A 23,397-nucleotide genomic window follows, 5' to 3' on the forward strand; every position below is an offset into this window, starting at 1 on the left:
TCCCAGGCCCTGTGAGGATGCAGCGCCTGGAGACCATGGGATGGGTCTGGGGGAGCACCAGGTGGGAAGGGGGACACCAGCACTTTGTCTGCTCCATCTCCCAGAGCGTGTCCCTGGCTCCAGCTGTCGGACACCTCTAGGGAGGAACTACAAGCACCAAGGGAACATCAGGAACATCAGCCCTTGTGGGACTGTCTCCAGGTGTGGTCACCGCCTCTCCTGAATGCTCCCGTCCTCGGGGTGTTGTTACCCCACCTCTCCTGAACGGTCCATGTCCATCCCCCTGTCTGGGGCTGGAGGGAGGTGTGGGAGCAGAGCAGGGAGTGCAGTCAGTGTGAGGTTGGCCCCTGTCTTGCATTCACACCATCCTTCACAGCAGGAGGGCGGTGTGGGGCAGGGCACACACAGAGGGGGCTGTGCTGGCACATGGACCCCCTCACTCTGGGGATGAGGTCTGGCTGGGCTGCGATGGGGAGGGCAGGGGAGCGGCCCACTCTGTGCCAGTCACAGGGAAGCACTGCTGGGAAGGCTCTGGGTGTTCGGCCTTTGTGTCTCCTGGGGGCAGTTGTGGGGCTGGCTGGGAGCTGCCAGGACCTGACGAGGCCTGAGGCTCTTCTCATTTCTCACAGGGCATTCTGCTGAAGCGCAGCGGCAAGTCGCTCAACAAGGAGTGGAAGAAGAAGTACGTGACACTGTGCGACAACGGTGTGCTCACCTACCACCCCAGCCTGCATGTGAGTACTGCTGGCACAGGGCGGGCAGCATGCAGGGCACGGCAGTCCCCCTTTTGCTCCTTCAAGTGTCACGGCTACAGAGAGCTGCTAGCATAGGGTTTGGTGTTGGTGGGGGCTGCAGACCCGGAGCGTGGAGTCATTCAGCACAGCTGGATCTTAGCAGGGCCTGGAGGAAACCCTGTCCCTCCCCTGCAGGCTGTGTGTGCAGTGCCGGGCTGGGTGGGGAGAGCTGATGGGAACGTAACTCCATGCAGAAAGATGCTCAGTGAGCGCATCTGTCTGTTCCCTCTTGCCCTTGGTCAGTGCATGAAAGCAGGGGCTGCTGCCTCCCTGCGTCCCAGGTGAGGAGCGGGCAGGGGCTCCTGGCAGCCACGTCTGGTGCTGCCATTTGGGCACGGAACAATTTTCCTGGCCGTTAGGTATTGGGTAATGGGGACGCGGTGCCTGTTGGAGCCCGCCGCGCTCCGGCACTCCACGCATCTCTGATCTCCTCGCTGCTTGGCTCAGGCACGCAGCTGCTGCCCCATCCATCTCTGTCGCCTCCCCACTGTGGGGCTAATGACTTCTTCCCCGTTCCCTCTTGAGCACAGTTTGCTGCTGGAGCAGTGAGCAGAGGACACACACACCTGTGACACCTGCTGCAGCCGGGCTCTGTTGGCTGAGCTGGGGCTGCAGCCCCCACACCCCACACGCTCCAGGCCCCTCTGCGTCCCCATCTCCTCGGACATAATGATTAAGTGCTGTGAGCCCCACGGGTGTCTGTGCCTCTGATTCTTGGGTTGCAGTGCTCCGTGCGCACATCCTGAGCCCCATCCTTACAGCAGGAGCTGGTCCTCGTGTTTGCTTTCCCTAATTCATGGGAGTGCTGGAACAGTTTATTTTCCTTTGCAGCCTCGGAGCTGTTCTCTGTTCTGTGTGATTCTGCAGTTCTCTGACCCTGCAGCCCCGTTTTTTGGTCCTTATTGACCCAAAGCAGGAGGCAGTGGCTGCTCTCTGTACTCACATGTGTGTGTGGGTTTATCAGCTTTCCATTGGAGGCATCATAGGCCCGTTGTTAAAATCAGTGGCAGAGGCAGAGTAATTGGGGATGTTGTTTAACTGCTCTCAGCTGATGCTGCTGCACACTGGGTTTGTCTCCTCTTTACTCCATTCGTTCCTCAGGGGGTGATCTCGTTTGATGTCAGTTGCTTTCCCTACTTCACTTCTTCAGTGTTTCATTTCATTTCTGTGTTGCCTCGAGCAAAAATCTGGTTTGCTTCCACCTGGTGCAACTGGTGATGCACAGCCCATAGCTGGGAGGTGCGGGTGGGCGCCTCCTCCCCCAGACCGCATGGAAGGCTTCCAGCCTTGCACCAAGGTAGCGGTGCCCCATGTTTCCCTGCAGCAGAGAGTGGCTGTGTGGGGCACAGGAGCCCTCCTCACCTTCCCTGCATGTGGGTTGGGTACCAGGGCAGCCTCATGGAGTGGTGCTTCCGCTGGGGATGCCCCATTAAGTCCTGTCCTCCCATCTTCTGTGGTGAACCTGGGAGTGCTGCAGCGCTTCCTGCCCTCTGCCTACAAAGTAGGCATCTGTGCTGCGCTCCCTGGGGCTGGGAGGGGGTTGGAAGGGCCCTCTGGGGGTCGTTGATTCCAACCCCTTGCTAAATAAAGCAGGTTCACTACAAGATGCTGCATCCTTCACAGGATGCGACAGGGGGGCTCGTGGGTCAGTGACAAAACTGGGCCTGCTGCTTTGTCCCCTCACTTGTGGGACTGCAGGCAGTGGGTGAGTGCAGGGTCAGAGCCCATCCCCCAGGGTGCTCAGCCCCAGAGCATCTCATTGTTGCTTTGACTCCCAGTGATGCTCCTTGGAGGATCATCCCTGCCCGGGATCTGCCCTCTCGGTCCTTCTGCTGCCTGTCCCTGCCCAGTAGGGATGGGGGTGGTGCTCTCCCTCCCCCCCGGGTGTGCACCCCATCACTTGGCTGGGTCGTGCTTCTCCTTTCACCACCAAAGGTGCCCTGTCAGGGCTCTGCACCTTGTGCCTGCTTCAGACATTGCATTTAGGCCCCTCTGCAGTCAGACCCGGGCTGTGCTTTGCAGAGGAGCTGCTGGCACACAGGTGAGCAGCAGCAGCTCCAAGCCCAGGCGCTGCGATGGCGTGGTGGCACAGAGCCGAGCAGGTGAGTGGAGCCGGGGCTGCACTGTGGTCAGAGCCCTGGTCTCAGGGTCTCAGCACAGATCTCCTCCCTGCAGCGTTTCCCCACCTTCCGTGATGTGCTCAGGGACAGGGAGGCAGTGAGCAGTCAGAGCTGCACGGTGAGGCCCCAGCACCTCCCCAGGCCACACATGCTGCTCCCGTTGCTGGGGCTGAGCCCATGGCCGCGCTGCGCGGAGCCGAGCGGAGCAGCTCCCATTTTGCAGCCAGTGGAGCCATTCACACAATCACCTTCTGTTAATTCTATCTGCAACATCAATTAAATTGTTTGTAGAAACTAATTGAATGTGGCTTAATCACACATCTTAATAGCTTTCCACGCTTTGAACTCGTTGTTAATTCCAGTAATAAAATGAAATGAGAGAACTGGCTGGGTAATTAGCGAGGAGGCTTGGGAAGAAATTGCTGTTTTATGGCGTGCAATAAAAGCGGAGCGCCGGTGACCGCTGGATCCGGCAGGCAGCCGGCGAGCGGATTGTGCTGAGCCAGGGAAATCCTGCGGCCCAGGGCTGCAACGGGCCCCCCCCAGGCTGGGATCAGTGCTGGGCAGTGCTGGGCTGGGGGGTCTGTGGGAGCTGCCCTGGGATGTGTGCACGGCCCCATGTGTGGGTCGGGGTGCAGGAGCTGCGGCCAGGCGGGCTGCCCTGCTGCCATCAGCTGGGAGCGGCTGCGCCGTGATGGCTGCGCTCATCTCGCCAGGCTCTGGAGCAGCAGTTCATGTGGCACCGGCTCAGATCCCAGCCCTCCGTGACCTCCTTGTGAACTGGAGCGAGCCCAGAGCTCCCCAGCTCACCCTGCTTGGCTGCTGCCTCTCATCTGTCCATCATGGAGCAGAGTGATGGGGTTGCCCCCAAGCCCCGACGTCCCAGAGGTGGGATGGGGATGGCACTTCTGGGCTCTGTGGGGACCGCAGGCTCAGTGCTTTCCCTTCACGTGGGCCCAGGGAAGCAGGGCCAGGCACAGCACTGCAGGGTAGGACAGGCATAGGGGGTGGGAGCAGCTCCCAGCATTGCTGCAGCCATGGAGTGGCTTGAGTCACACCAGCGGGGACCTGAGCTGGAGTTCCCACATCACATCACGTCACCCACACTAAGTTATGATGCTGTTACTGTCACCTGCTGCACCTGAGCAGTGTGACCAGAAGGGCAGTAGATGCAGGAGCTGGGACCTGCCTGCTGCCTGCGTGCCCCTCTGCCCTGACTGTCCCCACCTCCAGGCAGGGCTGTACAAAGACCCTCACACACACCAACGCTGCTCTCACTGTGCAGGCGCTGGGTGCAGGACCCAGTGCTCCTAGGTCCCAGTGCAGGGCCTGGAGCAGCATCTGGGCCCTCCGTCCACTTCCTGGGCTGCCTGCAGGCCGTGGGTTCCAGCGCTGTGGGATGTCTGCCCTGAGCTCAGCTCGGTGCCCCTGTGTAGGACGGGCACCGGTCACCCCAGGGGCTGCTGTCAGCCACATGCATGGGGGGATCTGAGTGTTGGTTGGATGGAGTGAATGAGAGAGGGGCTGAGGGTGACTGGCCAAATCATGGCTGATCTGTTCCATCTGTGCCATAGGACTACATGCAGAACGTGCACGGGAAGGAGATCGACCTGCTGAGAACCACAGTGAAGGTGCCCGGCAAGCGGCTGCCCAGGGCTACGGCGGCAGCGCCCGGCGCGAGCCCCAAAGCCAACGGGCTGGCGAAGGAGCGGAGCAGCACACAGCTGGCAGCCAGCACGGGTAAGTGCTGCTGGTGCGTCCATCCTCAGCACGGCTTTGGCTCTGCCTGTCGTCACATCCTTGTAGGTAAGCGCAGGAGCAGTGGGGTGGCTGAGCGGATGGTGGGTGCATTGGGAGCTGCTGGCACAGCGCGGGCGGTTGTGCCTGGTTGCAGGTCTGTGTCCAGCAGTGCTCCCCAGGGGTCGGTGTTGGGCACGGGGTTGTTCAGCGCCATCGTTAGTGACCTGGATGAAGGGATGGAGTCCAGCCGCAGCACGTTTGGTGATGGCACAAAGCTGGGAGGAGCGGCTGATGCACCTGAAGGCTGTGCCTTCATTCAGCGAGACCTGGACATGCTGAGAGCTGTATGGAGAGAAACCTGATGGGGCTCAGCAAGGACAGGGCAGGGTGCTGCACCGGGGAGGAGTAACTGCAGCATTAGTGCAGGTTGGGGCTGAGCTGCTGGAAAGGAGCTGTGCGGAGCTGGACCTGTTTGACCAGCGGCTGACCCCATGCTGACTGGGGGCCAGCAGCGTGTCCACACCTCGTGCCTCCCCTCCAGGGCACCTTTATGGAGGCTGGACTGGGAGGTCTCTGGAGGTCCCTTCCAGCCCCCAGGGCTCTGTGTCTCTGTTGGAGTGGTGCAGGCCGTGCTGCCCTTCCTGCAGTGCGTGGGCAGCACCCAGCTCTGCCGAGCAGCAGTGGGAGCTGCTCCTGGCTTTCAGTGCTCTGAATGCCTTTGGCATGTGCTGGTGTCTCTGGGTAACCCCCAGGTGGCTGCTGCTGGGCTCTGAGCGGGGCATGAGTTGTGTGAGCTGCTGTGCACGGAGGCAGCTGCTGCAGCATAAAGTGGTGGAAAACTTTGCCAGCGATGTTTCTTGATGGTGGAAAGCTCCGTTCTGTTCCTGCCGGTTTCTGTGGCTCTTTTTCCTTCTTGTTTTTTCCTGCAGCTGTAGGATGTGTGGGGGCTGCCCTGGGGTTGCTGTCACTGTGCAGCAGCCACCACATGTGGGGCTGGGAGGGTCCAGGGGGGCTCAGTGCCGGCTCTTGTGGTCAGCAGCACTCGGGACAAGCACCGCTTGGAGCAGTGAACCCTCCTCACCCACTGCAGGTCCTGCAGAGCCAATGCTTGCTCTGCCCCTGCACCGTGTATGTTTGCAGGGTGCTTGGTGTGATGTCTGCACCCACAGAGTTACCAGAGCTGTGAGAGGGTTCAGGTGAAGCACAGAACAGCCCCCAGAGATGACGAGCCCTGTGCTATATACCCCATGTCCCTCTCTAGCACCAGGTCACATATCTTCCTGTGAGAGATGCTTTGACCCCTTCATGTGTGCTGCTGTGTGTGCCAGGCTGATGCTGCCTGGGTGCTGCAGGCTGTGCTGGCATCAGATCAGTGAGTGTGGGATCCCCATTTACACACTGCCTTCACTCTGTGCCCCTACACAGCACAGCTCATAGCACCATGTCCCCATAGCACCATGTCCCCAAAGCACCATGTCCCCATAGCACCGTGTCCCCATAGCACTCTGTCCCCATAACACAGTGTCCCTATAGCACCATGTCCCGATAGCACAGAACATGCCGTGTTGGAAGGGACCCATTGGGATCTCTGGTTCCCATTTGGTGCTGCAGCAGCTCATCCCTGGGGTGTAACCTCCCACCCGTGGTGCACAGGTTGGCTGCTGGCCCTGGGTTACAAATGGTTTCATGTCGCAGCTTTGTTCACCTCCCTGCACCCCGGGTGTCCGTCAGGATGTGATCAGAGCTGTTCCAAATTGCTTGTTGAGAACTGGATCCCCTGCGCCGTGCTGGCAGAGCGGCCTCTGCTTTGCTTTGCTGGTTGACCCTTCAGTTTGCTATGTAGGGCCCTCCTGGCTTCAGTTCCTCCATGTAATTGTATTGATGAGGGCTGACCGGGGGCACTGCAGTAGCTGAGAGCTGAGTGCAGCCCCACAGCTGGCTGAGTGTGCTGAGCCAGAGCTGGGACACAGAGCTGGGGCAGAATCGCTCATCGCTGGGATGGGAATGTGATGGGACTGATGTGCACGAGGACCAGCAGCCCATGGTGTGAGTGGTGAGCAGATACAGGCAGGCTGTGGTTTTTAGTGCTTGTAAGATGTTATCCTTAATATAACAAACAGGCCAAGAAGTGTTTTGAGCCTCCAAGGTGCCATTTCTTCAGTGTGCTGCTGTGCTGCGTGGATACAGAGCGGGTGTCTGCAGTGGGGCTGCATGTCTCTGGTGGGCATGAGGGTCCACCACGGGGCTGTGTCTGCATTAGGGCCAGGTGTCTGTACTGGGGCTGCAGTGGGGTCAGGTGTTGGCAGTGGGTGTTGGTGGTTGATCCCTTTGGGGCTGCAGCTGCTAGAGATGGAGCAGGTCTCAGACAGCGCGTGCTGAGGCAGTGTTATGTAGGGATTATCACTCTCAGTGATGATTCCTTCTGGATGTGGAGGGAGGAATCAGATGTCTCAGTGTCTCACGGTGAGGGCTGCAGCGGGGGCTGTTCCTCGGGGGGGGTTCAGAAGGGCTCTCAGCAGTCCCTGCCCTATGGAAGCAGTGCTGTGCTGCAGGGCTGGGGGCCGTGCTGTGCAGGGCAGTGCGGGGCATGCAGGGCATGGAGCCCAGCAGTGCTCCTGCAGGCAGGGACAAGCAGTGCTCACAGGGCTGCCTGCATGGTGCAAACCCAGCAGCACCCAGCAGGATGGGAATGCATTCTGGGTGTATAGGGCTGCGTGTGTGGGGTTTGGCAGCGTACCCCTCCTGGTGTGGGTTCGAGTGTCTCCTGCAGGCTCACAGCTCTGCTCAGCAGTTCACCCTTTCTGCCTTGGCGCCCCATCGGTGTGTTTCTGGCTGGAAGGACAAAGGCGGCTCCCACTCAGATGAGATGGAAAGGATCGCAGGGATCACGGCCAGCACCTTGAGCCTGGCCTCAGCACAGCCGCAGCCCCGGGCTGTTGCTTTGCAGAGGTGCTTGGGCCCTTCTCCCAGCACAGGGAGATGCAGAAAGGCCGCTGCTGGAGGATGTGGGCTGTGCTGTGTGCATCCCTGCGCGCTTAACATGGGCACATGTGGAGCCCACGAGCCCGCTCCTTCACTGCATGGTGCAGAAGGAGGATGAGCAGCTGGACACAGGACTCAGGTGAGCAGCGAGGAGAGAAAGGGAATCATAGAATCATAGAATCATAGAATCAGGAAGGATGGAGGCAGCTCCTCCCCTCCTCCCCTTTGCGTGTGATCGTTCCTGGAGCCCGGGTAGCACCGGGAGCACTGGGTGGCCATGGAGGTGCTGCTCGGGCGCCGCGTCCTCACTCACTGGCTCCGAGGTGACACCATCCCCCTGCATGGCCTGGTCCTGCTGAGCCCCCCGCCCGGCCGTGCTGCCCCCCGCCGCAGTGGGCCGGGCTCCCCCAGGCCGGGTGCTGCGCCTGCTGTGATCATGTCACGTCGGGCTTCGTCGATGTTAACATCTCATTATCTTTGTTACTGTAATTACATTATCCGCTGCTTTATGCAGAATTATTCTCCGAGGACTAATTGATGGATCCATGTTTAATTCATTAATCATTAGCATCAAATTCGACAATTACAGTGCACACTGATTGTGGAATTTCAAATGTAATGAGGGAAGAATTAACAAAGAAAAGGGAAAACCTGTTTCCCCAGCACAGCGCTGCTCGCCGTGGGGGACGCTGACATTGAGGGAGAGCGGCAGCAGAGGGCGGCGGTGGTCGGGGCAGCGCTGGGAACGTCCATATGGGAGCTGCTCCGTCCTGGTGGGGGCAGAGGGATGGTTGCACTCAGCTGCACTGATTGCTCAGTGCTCAGCTCAGTGATGGAGCTGCCCTGCACTGCACTGCCTGCAGCCAGCGTGTGGGCACCATGCAGGGCAGCTCTAGGAGCTGTGTGACCACAGGGACGTGGGGCACTGAGTGCTCTGAGTGCTGGGGCCTGCAGGAAGGGCTGCCTGCACGCCTGGCTGCTCCGTTGTCTGCATGGGGGTCCATGGAAGCGTGCTGCAGAGCTGTGGCTGTGCTGGGAGAGCTGTGGCTGCTGCTTCCTGTCCACCTGGGTGCACTGCTCCACCTGCAGCGCTGCCTCACAGCTCTGCTGTGGACACAAGCAGCTTCTGCTGGAGTGCTTTGGTCCTCCTGGCTCCCCATGCACTGAGTCGTTGCCACCCCAAGGTGCTGGGCACAGTGCTGGCTGCAGTGCTGGCTGCAGTGCCCCCCCATGACGGGGGCTCTGGGGCAGTCCTGTGCTGCTGCACAGAGCAGAGCAGTGCTGGGAATGGGAGCACGGGGTCCCAGGAGCTCCTCTATGCAGGACCTTTGTTCCTCCCAGCAACACTCTAAGGGTTGTTTGTAGTCTGAGAGTGAAGCGCGGATCAGAGATTGAATTTGTCTGTAATTAATACTTTTCATCATGAATCATGTATAAAATAGTGCAAATTCGTATTTATATGACAAATATGCACTATAGCATTCAGGTGGTGACACCTCCTGCATGTTTACCCACTCCCCTCAGCAGGAAGATGAGTCCCGAATGCGAAGCAGAGCTGCTGCCCTCAGCGTGGTGCTGCCAGGACCTGCGGGGAGGTCAGATGGGAGCAGGGAGAGAACTGCTGGGTGCAGGGATGGAAGGGGCCTGGAGCACCTCCTGAATGGGGCAGGCTGAGAGCCCTGGGCTGTGCACATGGAGGAGAAAAGGCTGAGGGGGATCTCTGAGCAGTGCTGCTGTGCAGTTCTTCTATCTGTACAGTGGGGATGAGCGTGCACAGCAGAACTGCTGCCGGGTCGTGTGCCCTCATCTGCATCCCAGCAATGTGCAGAGCAGAGCAGTGCTGAGCAGGGCCACCACCACAGGGTGCTGTCATGTCCAGGGCTGTTGTCACTGTGTGCCACACCGTGCTGCAGCTGGTGCTCAAAGCACCGCATCACGCTGCGTCCTCAAGTCACAGCAGCACAGCGGTACCGTCTCTGTGGTCAGGTTGTGGGCTCCTTGCAGCCTTTGGTTTCAGCATCTGTGCAGAGCTCTGCTGTGTGCTGCCCCTGCAGCACCCACACTGCAATGCACCCTGCAGCACCCACACTGCAATGCACCCTGCAGCACCCACACTGCAATGCACACTGCAATGCACACTGCAATGCACCCTGCAGCACACACACTGCAATGCACACTGCAATGCACCCTGCAGCACACACACTGCAATGCACACTGCAATGCACCCTGCAGCACCCACACTGCAGTGCACCCTGCAGCACCCACACTGCAACGCACCCTGCAATGCACCCTGCAGCACACACACTGCTTTGTGCCCTGCAGTGCTGGCAGTGTGCTGTGCCTCACACAACCTCCTGATCCCCAAGGGGAGAGCAGAGATTGATTTGCTCCCGCCCAACAGGATAATCATTGACCCTAATTAGAGACAATTACTGGGACTGGATACACTTGCAAGAACACTAAAGGAGCAGAGCAGTGCATTGCAGGGCTGAGCAGGGAAGGCTGCTATGGGGGAGGTGAGGAGGAGAGCACCCAGTTGTGGTTGTGCTGGGCAGTGCTGGGGGAGGCAGATGGGCGCAGGGCAGCACACGGCTGTGGGCACCTGCAAAAACTACGGGATGTAATTAGCGGCCACCGGTGAAAACGTAGGCCTGAATTCCCTGCCTAGTGCTGCCGAGGGAGCTGGGAAATGGGGCAGCCCCAGAGGGGGCTGAGCATCTTTCCCTTCTGCTCTGCACCTTCTGCTCCCCACCGAGCGGCTGCAGGATGGGTCGGGGCAGTGCAGCTCCCTCTGCTGCACTCCATGTGGGTCAGAGCTGTTGCTGGGGCTCTGATGCTGCGTGTTCTGCAGGGCTGTGCTCACTCCATGCACTGCAGCGTTCCCAGCTCAGCTGTGCTGCAGGTGGTCAGTGCAGACTGATGCCCAGCACTGCAGCCTTACCGCCATGGCTGGCAGCCCCCACCCCAGCCATGCTGATCTCTTTTGGACTTCAAGCTGCACAGGACCTTTTGGTTTTGTATTTTAGGCAGCATTCTTCATAGGTACATTGTCTGTAGCTTATGATTTCAGGTTTCCGCATGGACTGAGCGTCACCGATGGTCACTTTAGTAGAGCAGAAGGCAGATTGAAAAGCATCAGTGTTTCTTTATCTCCCACTCCCTGCTCCTCCTTTCCCCCACTTTGGTTGTGTGTCTCAGAAACGGTTCCTGAGGCATCTTGCTGTGATGTGGTGGAGGACGAATAACGCTGTCACAGTGATACCCACAGGAGGAACCACGCAGTGCTAACAGTGCTGAACCCACTGCACCGACACACAGCACAGCACTGCAGAGATGCTGTGTTCCCTCTGAGCAGAGACCTCAGAGCTGGAGAGCAGCAGCTCAGGTGCAGGTAACGGTGATGTGGTGCCGGTAATGGTAATGTGGTGCTGGTAATGGTGATGTGGTGCCGGTAATGGTGATGTCGTGCAGGTAATGGTGATGTGGTGCAGGTAATGGTGATGTGGTGCAGGTAATGGTGATGTGGTGCAGGTAATGGTGATGTGGTGCAGGTAATGGTGATGTGGTGCCGGTAATGGTGATGTGGTGCAGGTAATGGTGATGTGGTGCAGGTAATGGTGATGTGGTGCCGGTAATGGTGATGTGGTGCAGGTAATGGTGATGTGGTGCAGGTAATGGTGATGTGGTGCAGGTACTGGTGATGTGATGCAGGTAATGGTGATGTGGTGCAGGTAATGGAGATGTGGTGCAGGTAATGGTGATGTGATGCAGGTAATGGTGATGTGGTGCAGGTAATGGTGATGTGGTGCAGGTAATGGAGATGTGGTGCAGGTAATGGAGATGTGGTGCAGGTAATGGTGATGTGGTGCAGGTAATGGAGATGTGGTGCAGGTAATGGAGATGTGGTGCAGGTAATGGTGATGTGGTGCAGGTAATGGAGATGTGGTGCAGGTAATGGTGATGTGATGCAGGTAATGGTGATGTGGTGCAGGTAATGGTGATGTGGTGCAGGTAATGGAGATGTGGTGCAGGTAATGGAGATGTGATGCAGGTAATGGTGATGTGGTGCAGGTAATGGAGATGTGGTGCAGGTAATGGAGATGTGGTGCAGGTAATGGTGATGTGATGCAGGTAATGGTGATGTGGTGCAGGTAATGGTGATGTGGTGCAGGTAATGGAGATGTGGTGCAGGTAATGGTGATGTGATGCAGGTAATGGTGATGTGATGCAGGTAATGGTGATGTGATGCAGGTAATGGTGATGTGGTGCAGGTAATGGAGATGTGGTGCAGGTAATGGTGATGTGATGCAGGTAATGGTGATGTGATGCAGGTAATGGTGATGTGATGCAGGTAATGGTGATGTGATGCAGGTAATGGTGATGTGGTGCAGGTAATGGTGATGTGGTGCAGGTAATGGTGATGTGGTGCCAGTGCTCGGGCAGAGCAGAGCGCAGAGCAGAAATACGGAGCTTCACACACGCACAGACACACACACGTGCTCAAAAATACATATCTGAGCCAATTTCACAGAGCTGAAAGCAATTAGAGCCAGATCTTTGGGGAAAAAGAAACAGGAGGAAGTGTGGAGCGTAATTAGGAGTGATGAAAGGAGCATTTGACTGGATAGCGAAAAGTCAAAATCAAAAGAGAGGCTGCACTACTTAAAAGTGTTAATCTGGGTTAGAGGAGACGTGAACTGATCGCTCCCCATGTCCGGATCACTGCAGATGCAGGGAGGACCAGGCTGTGCTGCCGGCCCCATTCATGCAGTGGTGTGTCATAGAATCACAGAATGGCCTGGGTTGAAAAGGAGGAGCCTGCATGTGTGTGTCTAAACGCAGCCACCTCTGAGCCGCCTGCCTGGATGGCCACGCGCTGCCCTTCTCCTGCAGGGAAAACCTGCTCTGCTCTTTCCTCTCTCACGGTGCTTCACTTAAAGAATGGATAAACCCCACCTGCAGTTCCTCCTCCCTCACATCTCCCAGCCCTGCCGGCTGCAGGAGCGCACGGCACCATCACCAAGAGGGACGGCAGGGAGGTAAAGGCAGCAAAAAGTTCTTTTCGAGTTTATTAGGAACTAATGAATCCTAACACAGCGTTGGTTCATTACTATATGGAAATAATAGAGCGGTTAATAAAGAAAAGAACCACGTGTTCAGTAAACACTTCTGCTTGGTGTCTGGGAAGAGGCGAGATGATGTATCTTAGCACAGAATGATGAATTCTTCATATTCCAGCTGTAATTAGAAGCAAATTAAACAGCAGGTAGGAGATTCAGACATGTTCGAATCAGCGAGTGTGAATTATTTAATTCGGGAACTTTGGAAGCCTTTCTCAGCTGGTTGTGCTGGCTGCAGGTTGGGGCTGGGGGGGCATGGAGGGCTCGTGGGTGTCCGGTGGTTGCAGAACGTGCCGTGCAGGGAGAGCTGTGGAGAGCCCGGCTGGTGTGGGGATGGCAGGGAACGGGGCTGAGATCTTTCCAACACTGTCTGTAAGTACCAAGAGAGGAGCAAAGCTCTGATAGCACAGAGCGCCTTATCAGATAAAACCAAGGCAGGGTCCAGTGGTAGCTGAGCTGTGATGGTTCAAACTGGAAATAACCAGCACTGCTTCCACCACCACTGCAGCACTGCTCTTATATCAGTGCAGCATTGCTCATATCACTGCAGCATTGCTCATATCACTGCAGCACTGCTCTTAAATCACTGCAGCACTGCTCCCATATCACTGCAGCACTGCTCTTACATCACTGCAGCACTGCTCTTACATCACTGCAGCACTGCTCCCACATCACTGCAGCACTGCTCTTATATCAGTGCAGCACTGCTCCCATATCACTGCAGCACTGGGGCAGCTCTGCTGGGAGAAGAGCCTGATTGCTGTGGCTTCTCCTCCTGGAGCCAGGCAGGCTCAGAGGGATCCACTGTGAGCCCAGACTCTTTCAGGAGCTGTGAGGGGACGGAGCTGTGCTGTGTTCAGTGCAGCTGGGGCAGCACATGGCACTGGGCTCAAACTGCAGCCCAGGAGCTCCCTGCACACAGACTGCCCTGCACGGGGACAGCAGCCGCCGGCTCCACTCCTTGGGGGTCTCCCACCCCACTCTGTTCTGGGGGGCCCTGCTGGGGTGGGGGGGGGCAGGGGGACCTTGAGGGGCCCCATCCTCAGCCACAGTGCAGGTCTGCGATCCAGCTTTGCTGTGATCCTGCTGAGGAGTGGGCATCAACTGTACTGGCAGGGGGCAGAGCTGATGTGCCACAGCCTGTCTGTGTCAGCGCTGGTCAGATCAGTGCAGTGTCAGTGGATAGAGGGAAGCAGTCCTTTCCCCAGTGAGGCCGACAGGGATATCTTCAGTGTTAATGTTCTAAAAGGAAATGTGAGCACGTATCCATCCGCTGCGTGGTGTTGGTGCTGTGGGCTGAGAGCTGAGCTCACACCAACGTGTTGATGTGGAATTCTTTATTTCTTGAGTTCTGAGCAAACAGTGATGGGAGGGCTCTGCTGATGGACTGCGGGGGGAGCAGGGAGAGGTCAGAGCTGGGGACTGTGCTCAGAGGGGTGGGCGATGTGTTACATCTGGCTTTCTGTTTCCCTTCTGCTTTGCCTAATGTTCAGGGCTCCTGTTGTGCAGCTGCAGGTGGTGTCAGGGGATCTTGGGGGGCTCTGGGCCTGCTGGACCAACTACCCATCCTCAGGACAAGGGGAGTGTGTGCAGGGCTCAGGCAGCTTCACAGGGACGCAGGAGTTGGGTGCTCCGTGTGCCCGCGCTGCTCCTGCGGCGGTGCCTGCAGGGAGTGCTCCCGCTGTGCATTGGGTGCACCTGGGCACCGCACAGCCCTCACAGTGCTCCCCTCTGCTGCAGGGCTTCACTGGGCAGTGTTCTGTGCTGTTTGCTTTCCTCTGCTCCCCTCTGTGCTTTGCATGCCTGCTGCCCATGCAGCAAGGCACAGGACAGCCTGCACCAGCTGAGATGGGGATCCCATCGCCTTTCCTCCCACTCCATCCATCCCACCCTGCCGCACCCCGTCCCATCCTGTACCACCCCGTCCCATCCCATCTCATCCCATCCCATCTCATCCCATCCCAGGACCCATTCCCTCAGTCCCAGGGGAGCATGGTGTCCCTGCTCCGGTGGCAGCGGGCTCCTTCCCACCAGGAGGAGAGAGGAGATGGATGCTGCAGTCAAGAGCGGAGCGCCAGCTAATTACCCTTCCGAGTGTGTCTTGTAAATTAAGGGCTAATTAGAGGCAAAGTCAGTGTCATGGTTTTACACGTGTTTCTGTGGTGCTGAACAAGGCAGGGTGGGGGAGCGCATGGCACTGGGGCTGAGGGGGCCGAGCACTGGGGCTGTGGGTTTGCAGTACCTGACCCCATGGCTCTGCCAGGACCTGGCCCCGCAACTGGTGCTCAGGGCTGCAGGACCCGACCCCATGGCTGCAAGGGGGAGACACTCAGGCTGCTCCAAATCTGCTCGTGCCCTGGCTGCCAGGTGCAGCCTCTGCTCTCTGTAAGGGAGGTTTGGGCTTCTGGAACTGAGGTCCCGGCACTGTGCAGCCACAGGCAGCACTCAAACATTGGTGACGTTTGGATCACATTTTCAGGTTATTGTGGGAATGGTGGGGACACAGCTGTAACTTCATGAACAACCTGGTGCTGCACATGCAGGAGGTGCAGCTCTGGGCACTGGGGAGCAGAACACAGCTGCCATCCCAGCGTGGGGCAGCAGGGGAGGTGTGGGGCTGTGTGTGCAGTGCCAGGTGTGGTCAGTCCCCCCTGCAGTGTCCTCCCCACACACTGCTGGCAGCACTCAGCTCCGTGTGGTTACGAGGGGAGTTGGGGCTGTTCCTGTGATCCAGAAACATTTGACCCATTTCATATCAAAGTGATCTCATCTTCTTTGGCTGCTTCTGTTCCCCAGAACTTTTCCTATGTGGGTTCCAAGCTCCTGGGCTGCAGCTCAGGGGGTCCCAGCAGGGGCAGAGGTTTTCCCCCTACGTGTCCCCATGACATCCACCATGGGGCTTCCATTTGCCCTGTGCTCTGTGCTGGGCCCTGTGCACGGGCGGTGGAGCTGTAAGGATGGATGCTGGGGCTGCTGGTGCAGGTGTTTGTAGCCATGGTGGGGACCGGGAGCAGATCGTGGACTGCAGAACCAGGCTGAAGGGGGGCTGCGTGCTGGGAGCCCCAGCTGTGCCATGCTGGGCTGCCCGGTGCTGCGTGGGGACCTGCAGGAGAGGAGGGCCAGAGCAGCCCTCGTGCCGGGCTGCACTGCACACATGTGGCATGGGGCGCACGGCTCAGCCCCAGGGCGGCCCTGGGCTGGCGCTGACCCGGCGGCTCTCTTGCAGGCGCCCCACATTCCAGCAGCAGCACCTCCCTGCACTCGGAGCGCTCCATCAGCGGCATCAACCTGGTGGGCTTCAGCTCCAAGCCCGACGGCATGCACCAGCGCTCCTACTCTGTCTCCAGCGCCGATCAGTGGAGCGAGGCCATGGCGCTGCCCGGCGCCTGCCCCAACCCCGGTGAGTGGCACTGCGGCCCCGCAGGGCTGCGGGAGGTTCTTTGGGGTGGGCCCAAGTGAGGGTCAGCGCGCACCCGGGGGCGGCCGAGGCTGCTCTCAGCGCCCGCTGCAGCTTTTTGGGACGGCGGAACCCGACGTGGTGGTTCCATCCTGTGTGTGCGCCCCACGACTCCCCCCGCGCCCGCTCGCTCCACGACGTTTCAGGACAGTTGAGTGAATTAAAATAATTCATACATTTCCCAACGTAGCCACTTTGCCGAATTGGAAAATAAATGCTTTTGTGCTGCATTCATCACTCCTTCGTTCCTGGCTCTGCCGCCGCACTAAAAAAGCAGTTAAATGCACATCAAGAGTGGAGGAGCCATTTCCATGCCTGCTCGCCCCTTGTAGTTCTCATTAGCGCGGCAGCCGCCCCCCCGCGCGGTCCCAGGGGCTTTCGCAGTTTAAAGAGAGCCTCTTTATGATCATTACCGGAGTCCGACTGTGCGGGCGCCATTTGCAGCTGAGGAGGCTCCTCATTTGTAACTGTGAAAAACTATCAATTTCAGCGCGCCTGATGCAGCGGCTCCATCATTGGCCCCATCAGCTCCCTGCTGGAAGCGAATTAATCAGACTGTTACTGCTGATGGGGCAGCGCGGCGACGGCAGCGGAAGGGCGCAGCTCTGAGCAGTAATGTGCCACAGCCCCCCCAGCCCGAGCCCTGGACACGGAGCAGCCGTGATGATGGGGGGGATGCTCTGAGCCCTGCCCGGGTACGACACGGCCCCACTGTGCTGCAGGGCTGCTCTGTGCCCAGGGCCGCGGGGGAGAGGGTCTCTGCTCAGAGCCAAAGGTCTGAGAGCGCCAGCTCCAGGTGCTCATAGAGCCATAGAATCACACAGTGTTGGAAGGGACGCCCCCAGCCCCAGCCTGCTCAGGCTGCCCAGGGCCCATCTGTGGCCTTGGATGCACCTCCAGTGATGGGGCACCTGCAGTTATGAGCAGCACTGCTGAGGCGTCCTGCAGAATTTCCTCCCGACATCCAGCCTACATCTCTCTCTCAGTTTAAAGCCATCCCCCTTTCCTTCCCCACCTTGGTGAGCTCCTCAGGAGGGCCGCACAGCTGGCGCAGACGTACCCCAGCACTGCTGGTGTTCAGCCTTTATGGCCCACGGACACGCGGCTGGTTTGGGGGAAGCACCCAGGAGCATCCCACTTGTGCATGTGGAGGGCTTTCATAGTGAGATGGGGATCTGGAGACCCATGGGTGGGTTGGAAGAGCTCAGTGCTGAGTAATAGGAAGAATAGAGCATCTCCAGAGGGAGCATTCCCGCTTCCGCCCCCTCCCCATCCCACCAGTGCCCTGCAAGCCCCCAGCCCCAGTCCTGTGCCATGGGCTGCAGGGCAGTGCAGAGAGCACAGGATGGGTGACAGCTGCTGTGCAGCATGGGGCACAGAGTCAGTGCAGGCTGCAGGCACCCCACAGCCCTGAGGTGCAGCATTGGGGGTGCACCATGGCCCCCTCTGGGTGGGAAGGCTCAGATCCCTGCAGTGCAGGGCTGGGGGAGGCACCTCACACCTCCTGCAGGCACCGTCCTGCCAAACAGCGGAGGTAATTTATATCCATAAAGTGGGGTCTGATTTTATTAGATTTATCTCTCTCAATTGCCAAGGGTGAGCTATTTCCCCATGGATTAATAGCAGCAGAAACGCCCCACTCGTGTGTGTCAGATCCAGCAGGAACCGGGGGCAGCAGAGCTGTGCCAACACGTCCCACGCTGGCCGTGCACTCATGATGCTCAGCGGGCAGCTCCATGCTGCTGAGTGCCGCTATCAGCCACCAGGACCCCTCACCCCCCAGTGCCCCCTATGGGGCTGCGCTCAGGGCTGGCTGGGACCCCCCGGGTGCAGCAGGGCTGTGCTGGGCAGTGGGGCCGGAGCGGCGCAGTGGGCACACAGAGGCAGGAGCACATTTCGGAGAGGGTTAACCGTGCAGCGAGGGCTCCTGCGCCTCGTTGCCTTCCCCGGAGTCTGCATTTTTATGCTGATTGGAAGCCTGCGCTGTGTGTGCTGCTGAAATTGAATGTCAGGCTTTTGATTTTGTTGCTGGTCTCTAATGAAATTTGACATTTAATGGTGAGTGCAGCGGCAGCGTGTGTGTGTGTGATCGGAGCTTGATTAGCGCGCTCTAATTGACAGTAATTAGGCAGCTCCCTGATTGTTTCTAATTCTGCTATTAATTGTAAGGAACAGTATGATTGAGGATAAATTTGGTGCGTTGCTGCTGGGGATGCAGCTTCTTCAGCTCCATATCAGGAGCCTATGGAGACCATTGAGCTCAGTTCCTGAGCGTGGCAGCCCCTCTCCTCATCTGCGAGGCCGTGCAGGGTGCGGTGCCATGGAGCCGGGGCTGTGCACAGTGTGCTGCACTGTCCCTTCCTAACACAGACGTTGCCCCATATACTGCCTGTGCGTGTCCCATCCATCCAAGTGCTGGCAGCGGCCCTCAGCAGGCCCCAGAGAGAGTCCCCATGCCCGGGGTGACCCCGTGTAGGCACCCACACGTGCCCCCCACACTGCGGTCTATTCAGGGACCCAGCACAAGGACCCACACGGAGACCCACCATCCCCAGACCATCCCAGTGCTGAGCAGCGCCGTTCCTGCTCCATCTGCAGGCTGGGGGCTGTGCAGCTGCAGCCGGGCAGAGCACTGCTGCCGTCCCCTGAACCCTTGGGTGTCTCCCGCTGTACATCATCTTCTCTCTCTTTGTCCATAGCCAACGGCACTGCCGATTCCCTCAGCTCCAGCCCCAACATCTCCACCGCCGCCAGCCCCAAGCTGGAGCCGCCCCCGTCGCCGCATGCCAACAGGAAGAAGCACCGCAGGAAAAAGAGCACGGGGACGACGCGGGCAGACGGCCCCAGCACGGCGGCTGAAGGTAGGCAGCCTCTGCGCCGCGGCGCGGGGACACCGGGCATGGGGTGCTCCTGCCCAACTCATTGGTGCCTCTTCAGGGAGCGCTCACCCCTGAACCTGCCCGTGGTGTCCCACCTGCGGTGCAGCAGGACTGCCATCGTGCTGCCGTGTGCACGTTAGTGGTAGTGCTCATTATGGGCCGTATCAGTGCAGCTGGGAGCGCACCGTACGCTCACGGTGTGCCCAGGCCTGCAGAAGGTGTGCAGACACTCTGTACGTAGCAGCTCATTTCTGTGTGCTTGTAAATCTCCTACTCTTCCGCTGTTGTTAGGCCTGCTGGTCTGCCTCAAGGTGAGGGCATTTGGAGGTGTTCGCCTGCTGCAGGAGTCCAGAGAGGAGCGCAGTGCATCAGCCACGTGCTGGAGCAGCAGCGTTCTGCAGGCACTGCGGGTCTCTGTGCCTCTGAAGCAGGCTGAGCTGTGCAGGGCTGTGTGAGGGCTGCCCACATCCACAGGCACAGCTCAGTGCAGCACACAGTTCTTAGGGCCGCACCAATGGGTGGCCTCAGCGAAGTGCTGTGGTCAGGTGCTGGTATTGGGCGTCACCTGAGGTTACTGTGCCCTGCAGCCACCTGTGGGCTCTGCAGGAAACCAAACTGAGGATGGAGTTCAGGTGGCTGAAGGGGAAGGGGAGCTAAGCAAGGCTTTGGAGCAGGTGCTGGCTGTAACACTGCACGGTGCAGTGTGTCCTGCACCCAGGTCAGCACCGTGGCCATGATGCTGCCCCGTCCCATCCCCAGCAGTGCAGCCCTCAGCTGTGTGTGCTGTGCCTGAGCAGCTCTTTGTGCTTCCTCCCTCAGAACCATTCTGGTGTTGGGCTGCAGGGGGATTCGGCTGCTCTGGTTTCTTCCGCACTGCAGTTGGTTTTACCTGAGTGACACCACGTTGGGGAAGGACTTTCCCTTCCAGTGTTTGATTTGGGCGCCTCAAGTGTCATTCTAGCCTGCTATGTACACCAGGCGTCTCATGGCAAGCAAAAAATGTTGTTGTACGTACACCTTGTTAGACCAGTGTGTGCCTGGCTGTGATGGGTGGGGGTTCTTGGACACTCTGCAGCTCTCCCAGCACCGTGACAGGGAGAGGCACATTGTCGACGTGTGACGTGTGGGCTGTCAGAGCGCAGCGATTCTATACCTGTACATGGGGGTAAACAGGCAGTGCTGCGACCCACTTAGTGACTGGCACTACAGCAGGACCTGGAGATACTGCAGCATTGATCCCAAAGTGGCACTGGGGCTGATGGCTGTGTCTGTGATGTGGATGTGAAAGCTTTCAGATCGCTGGGAGGAAGGGTGTGAGGTGCAGGGCTGAAGGGCTGCTGTTGTCAGTGCTCACGGAATAGTCCAGTCCTGGAGTGCAGCACAGCTGTGTGTGGCACGGGAAGGTGCAGAGGTAAAGATCTGATGCTGTGCAAAACTGAATGCAGTCAAGTGGAGGGAGTAATTAACAATGGACACGCTGTGATGAGCCAGCAGCGTGGACCAGCAGCTGCTCAGAGCTTCCCGATGACATGGACTGCTCCAGGAGATGTGTTGGTCCCACTGCTCTCTGCCCTCTGCCCCCAGTGGAGCACAGCTGCTGTCACCCCAGTCTGTATGTCTCAGCCTGTTCCATCCTGTGCTGTCTCATAGGAAGCTTTGCAGACATGTGCCCACCCTTGTCTCTCTGTTGGCAGTGTCCTGGACAGGTGGAGTGATGGCAACTACATGTAGTGGTGGTGCAGTGCCATGCAGTGTATGAGGGCACTGGGTACCCTGCCATGCTCCCTGCCTGTGGTGCTGTGCTGTGCTGTGCAGTGGTACCCAGCCCTGCTTTGGGCTGACGGAGTTAATGCAGAGCCCTGTCAGCTGTTGGAGTAATGTCATTTTTTCCTGCAAGGTGCATTGCTTCACATTCATCAACACGGAACGTTATTTGCCAGGGAGGTATCAGCTTCCCGACTTTGTCACGGCGCAGACCTGGCAGCTGTGGCTCCTGAGTGCAGCCCCTGGCACCTGGGCAGAGTGTGCTGCTCCTGTGCAGCTCCAGGGGCTGTGAGCAGCAGACACCCATGGCTCCAGCTCTGTCCTTCGTGGTAATCTACCCTGAGGATGGCTCTGGGAAGTGCCCCACGTGTCTCTGCTCCACACAACTGGGAGAGCCAAGGCACTCCTATTCACAGACTCACAGCATGGCTGGGTTGGAAGGGACCTCACAGCCCACCCAGCTGGCACAGGACTGGAGCACCCATCCTGCAGCACGGGGCCTATCCCTCATCCCAGTGGAAGAGGTTGGGGCAGGGCTGGGGTCTGTGTGCTGGGCTGCAGCCACAGCCAGGTCACCGCGTGGCCATCTGCATCAGAAGCCAAACGAGCAACGAGCAAACCAGAGTAACGAGCCTCCGTGTGAGGTTCCATCCCCCCGTCCTGACATCTGCACTCAGCTCCTGTGGTAAACCTGGGGCTCAGCGCTGCCCCATGTTGTAGGCTTGGCTGATGGCTGGTGTCATGGACAGTGTTCATACGGCTGATCCTTCACTGCATCTTTTTTAGCTGCTTTTGCTCATTTACCAGCAGTATTTCTCAGCAGGATCACCTGAGCTCTTTGCTTTCACACAGCCAGCGCGGTGCAAGTGTAGAACTGCTGTGCAGAGTGGGGCCGCAGTGCTCTGCATCTCAGCCAGCGTCCCCCAGTGCTGCTCCTGCTGGGGTGGGGACACGAGGGGGACCTGGGCACGGCGCACAGAATGGTTGCACAAGCAGAGCCACTGCACGGGACCCTGCAGAGCCCCACTGTGAGGCCCTGCAGGCGGGTGCAAGCAGCAGGGGAGAGCCAGAGCTGCAGCCAGCCCCAACCTGCGTGCACCGGGCACGCAGCTCAGGTGAGCATCCTGGGAAAGTTGGTGAGGTCTGGGGATAAATTGCCATCGGTTTATCTCATTTAGGAGGTAATCAGAGCCGGGGACGTGCGGAGCAATTGAATCTTAGTTGTTCTGAAGTATCATAAATCAAACGAGCTGTTGCTTTTTTACATGGGCGCATGTTAAAGAGAGCGCCGTGTCAGGCTGCTAGGGAGCATCAGCAAACTCTGGCAGGCGTGTTGTTGGGCTGCCGGGCTGTCACTGAGCAGCACAGCGCTGCGCGGGCTGCAGGAGCACCGTGGCTGCGGCATGCACCGCTACAGCACTGCACAGCACCGCGCTGTGTGCCAGCATTGGGCTGCAGGCACTGCAGGGACACAGCGAGCCATGGGCAGCAGTGCCCATCCCTGCAGCCAGGCCCTGAGCCCCCCACGTGCCCACACGGTGCCTCTGTTTGGTGGCAGCGGCGCTGGGCCGTGAGTCAGCGCAGCACCTTCGTGACGCTCCCTGCACCAGCATCCCTGCGGCTGCCAGAGCTCCAGGGATAATGAACTTCTCATGTGCTTAAAGAGTGATGCAGGGTGCATGGCGAGAAGCTGACAGCCCCTTAATGTGCTGCTCAGCGGCGGCCAAACGACGCGGTTTTGTCTTTGTTTTTTAGTTTTAAAACCCATGGGAAATTGATGGCCAGTAAAGAGTTGTGTTGGGGCGCGGTGCGTGATTAATGCCAACTGTCAGCGGCTGTCGGGGCCGACGGCAGAGAGCTGCAAGAGCGAGGCTGAGCTGCAAGCATGGGGCTGAGCTTTGAACACAGGGCTAAACTGCAAGCACCGGGATGAGCTGCAAGCACAGGGCTGAGCTGTGAGCGCAGGGCTAAGCCATGCACACCGCACTGCTGGGATCTCAATGCGATGCTTTGCCCCCACCTGCCTTTTGCAGGACAGTATGTGCGTGACATTGCCCTGTGGGTGCCCCTGAGCCCCACATGCTGCCTGCATGCCCTGCACCATGCACAGATTGACAGCCCCAGTCCATGGGGACCCTCAACGCCCCTTCTGCATCCCTTAGGAGCATCATCCAGCCCTGGCTGCGCTTGCTCAGCTGCCTTCGTTGTCCTTCCCCACTGTGCACACTTACATGTGTGCACACATTCGGGGCCCCAGGGTGGATGCTCTTGCCCAGCTGAGTTTGCACATCTCTGTGGATGTCACTGCACAGAGCCCCCCAGCCCCACTGCCCCCAGCCCCACACGACCCTCATGCAGGGCAGGGCAGGGCAGGAGGTGCTGGCTCAGCGTGGGGCCGTGGAGGACTCTCTGGCTCAGGGCCGGGAGCGCTGCAGGGTCTCCATAGCAATGTTCTGCAGCTCTCCTGGCGGCTCGTCACTGTGGAGGGGGCCCGTCCCCGTTGCACTAATACAGGTTAGGAATATTGGGTTTAATGATCTG

At 58.7% G+C, this 23,397-nt stretch overlaps 1 protein-coding gene across 8 annotated transcripts in view; it reads left to right on the top strand.

The window, feature by feature from the left end:
- Nucleotides 1–23,397, top strand: part of AGAP3 (ArfGAP with GTPase domain, ankyrin repeat and PH domain 3) — a 68,789-nt gene that overhangs the window by 37,475 nt on the left and 7,917 nt on the right. For 4 of the 8 annotated variants that reach the window (XM_015852790.3, XM_085540752.1, XM_032442757.2 and 1 more), the window contains exons 10-13: nucleotides 630–734; nucleotides 4,489–4,654; nucleotides 15,983–16,156; nucleotides 18,913–19,074. In XM_015852790.3, the coding sequence (XP_015708276.2) occupies nucleotides 630–734; nucleotides 4,489–4,654; nucleotides 15,983–16,156; nucleotides 18,913–19,074 (607 nt within the window). The remainder of the gene's footprint in view (nucleotides 1–629; nucleotides 735–4,488; nucleotides 4,655–15,982; nucleotides 16,157–18,912; nucleotides 19,075–23,397) is intronic. The other 4 variants (XM_032442758.2, XM_085540749.1, XM_085540747.1 and 1 more) reach the window with 3 other exon arrangements.

Source organism: Coturnix japonica, chromosome 2 (assembly GCF_054131305.1).
Source record: "Coturnix japonica strain WE chromosome 2, WE-NBRP24, whole genome shotgun sequence".
Classification (NCBI taxonomy): domain Eukaryota; kingdom Metazoa; phylum Chordata; class Aves; order Galliformes; family Phasianidae; genus Coturnix; species Coturnix japonica.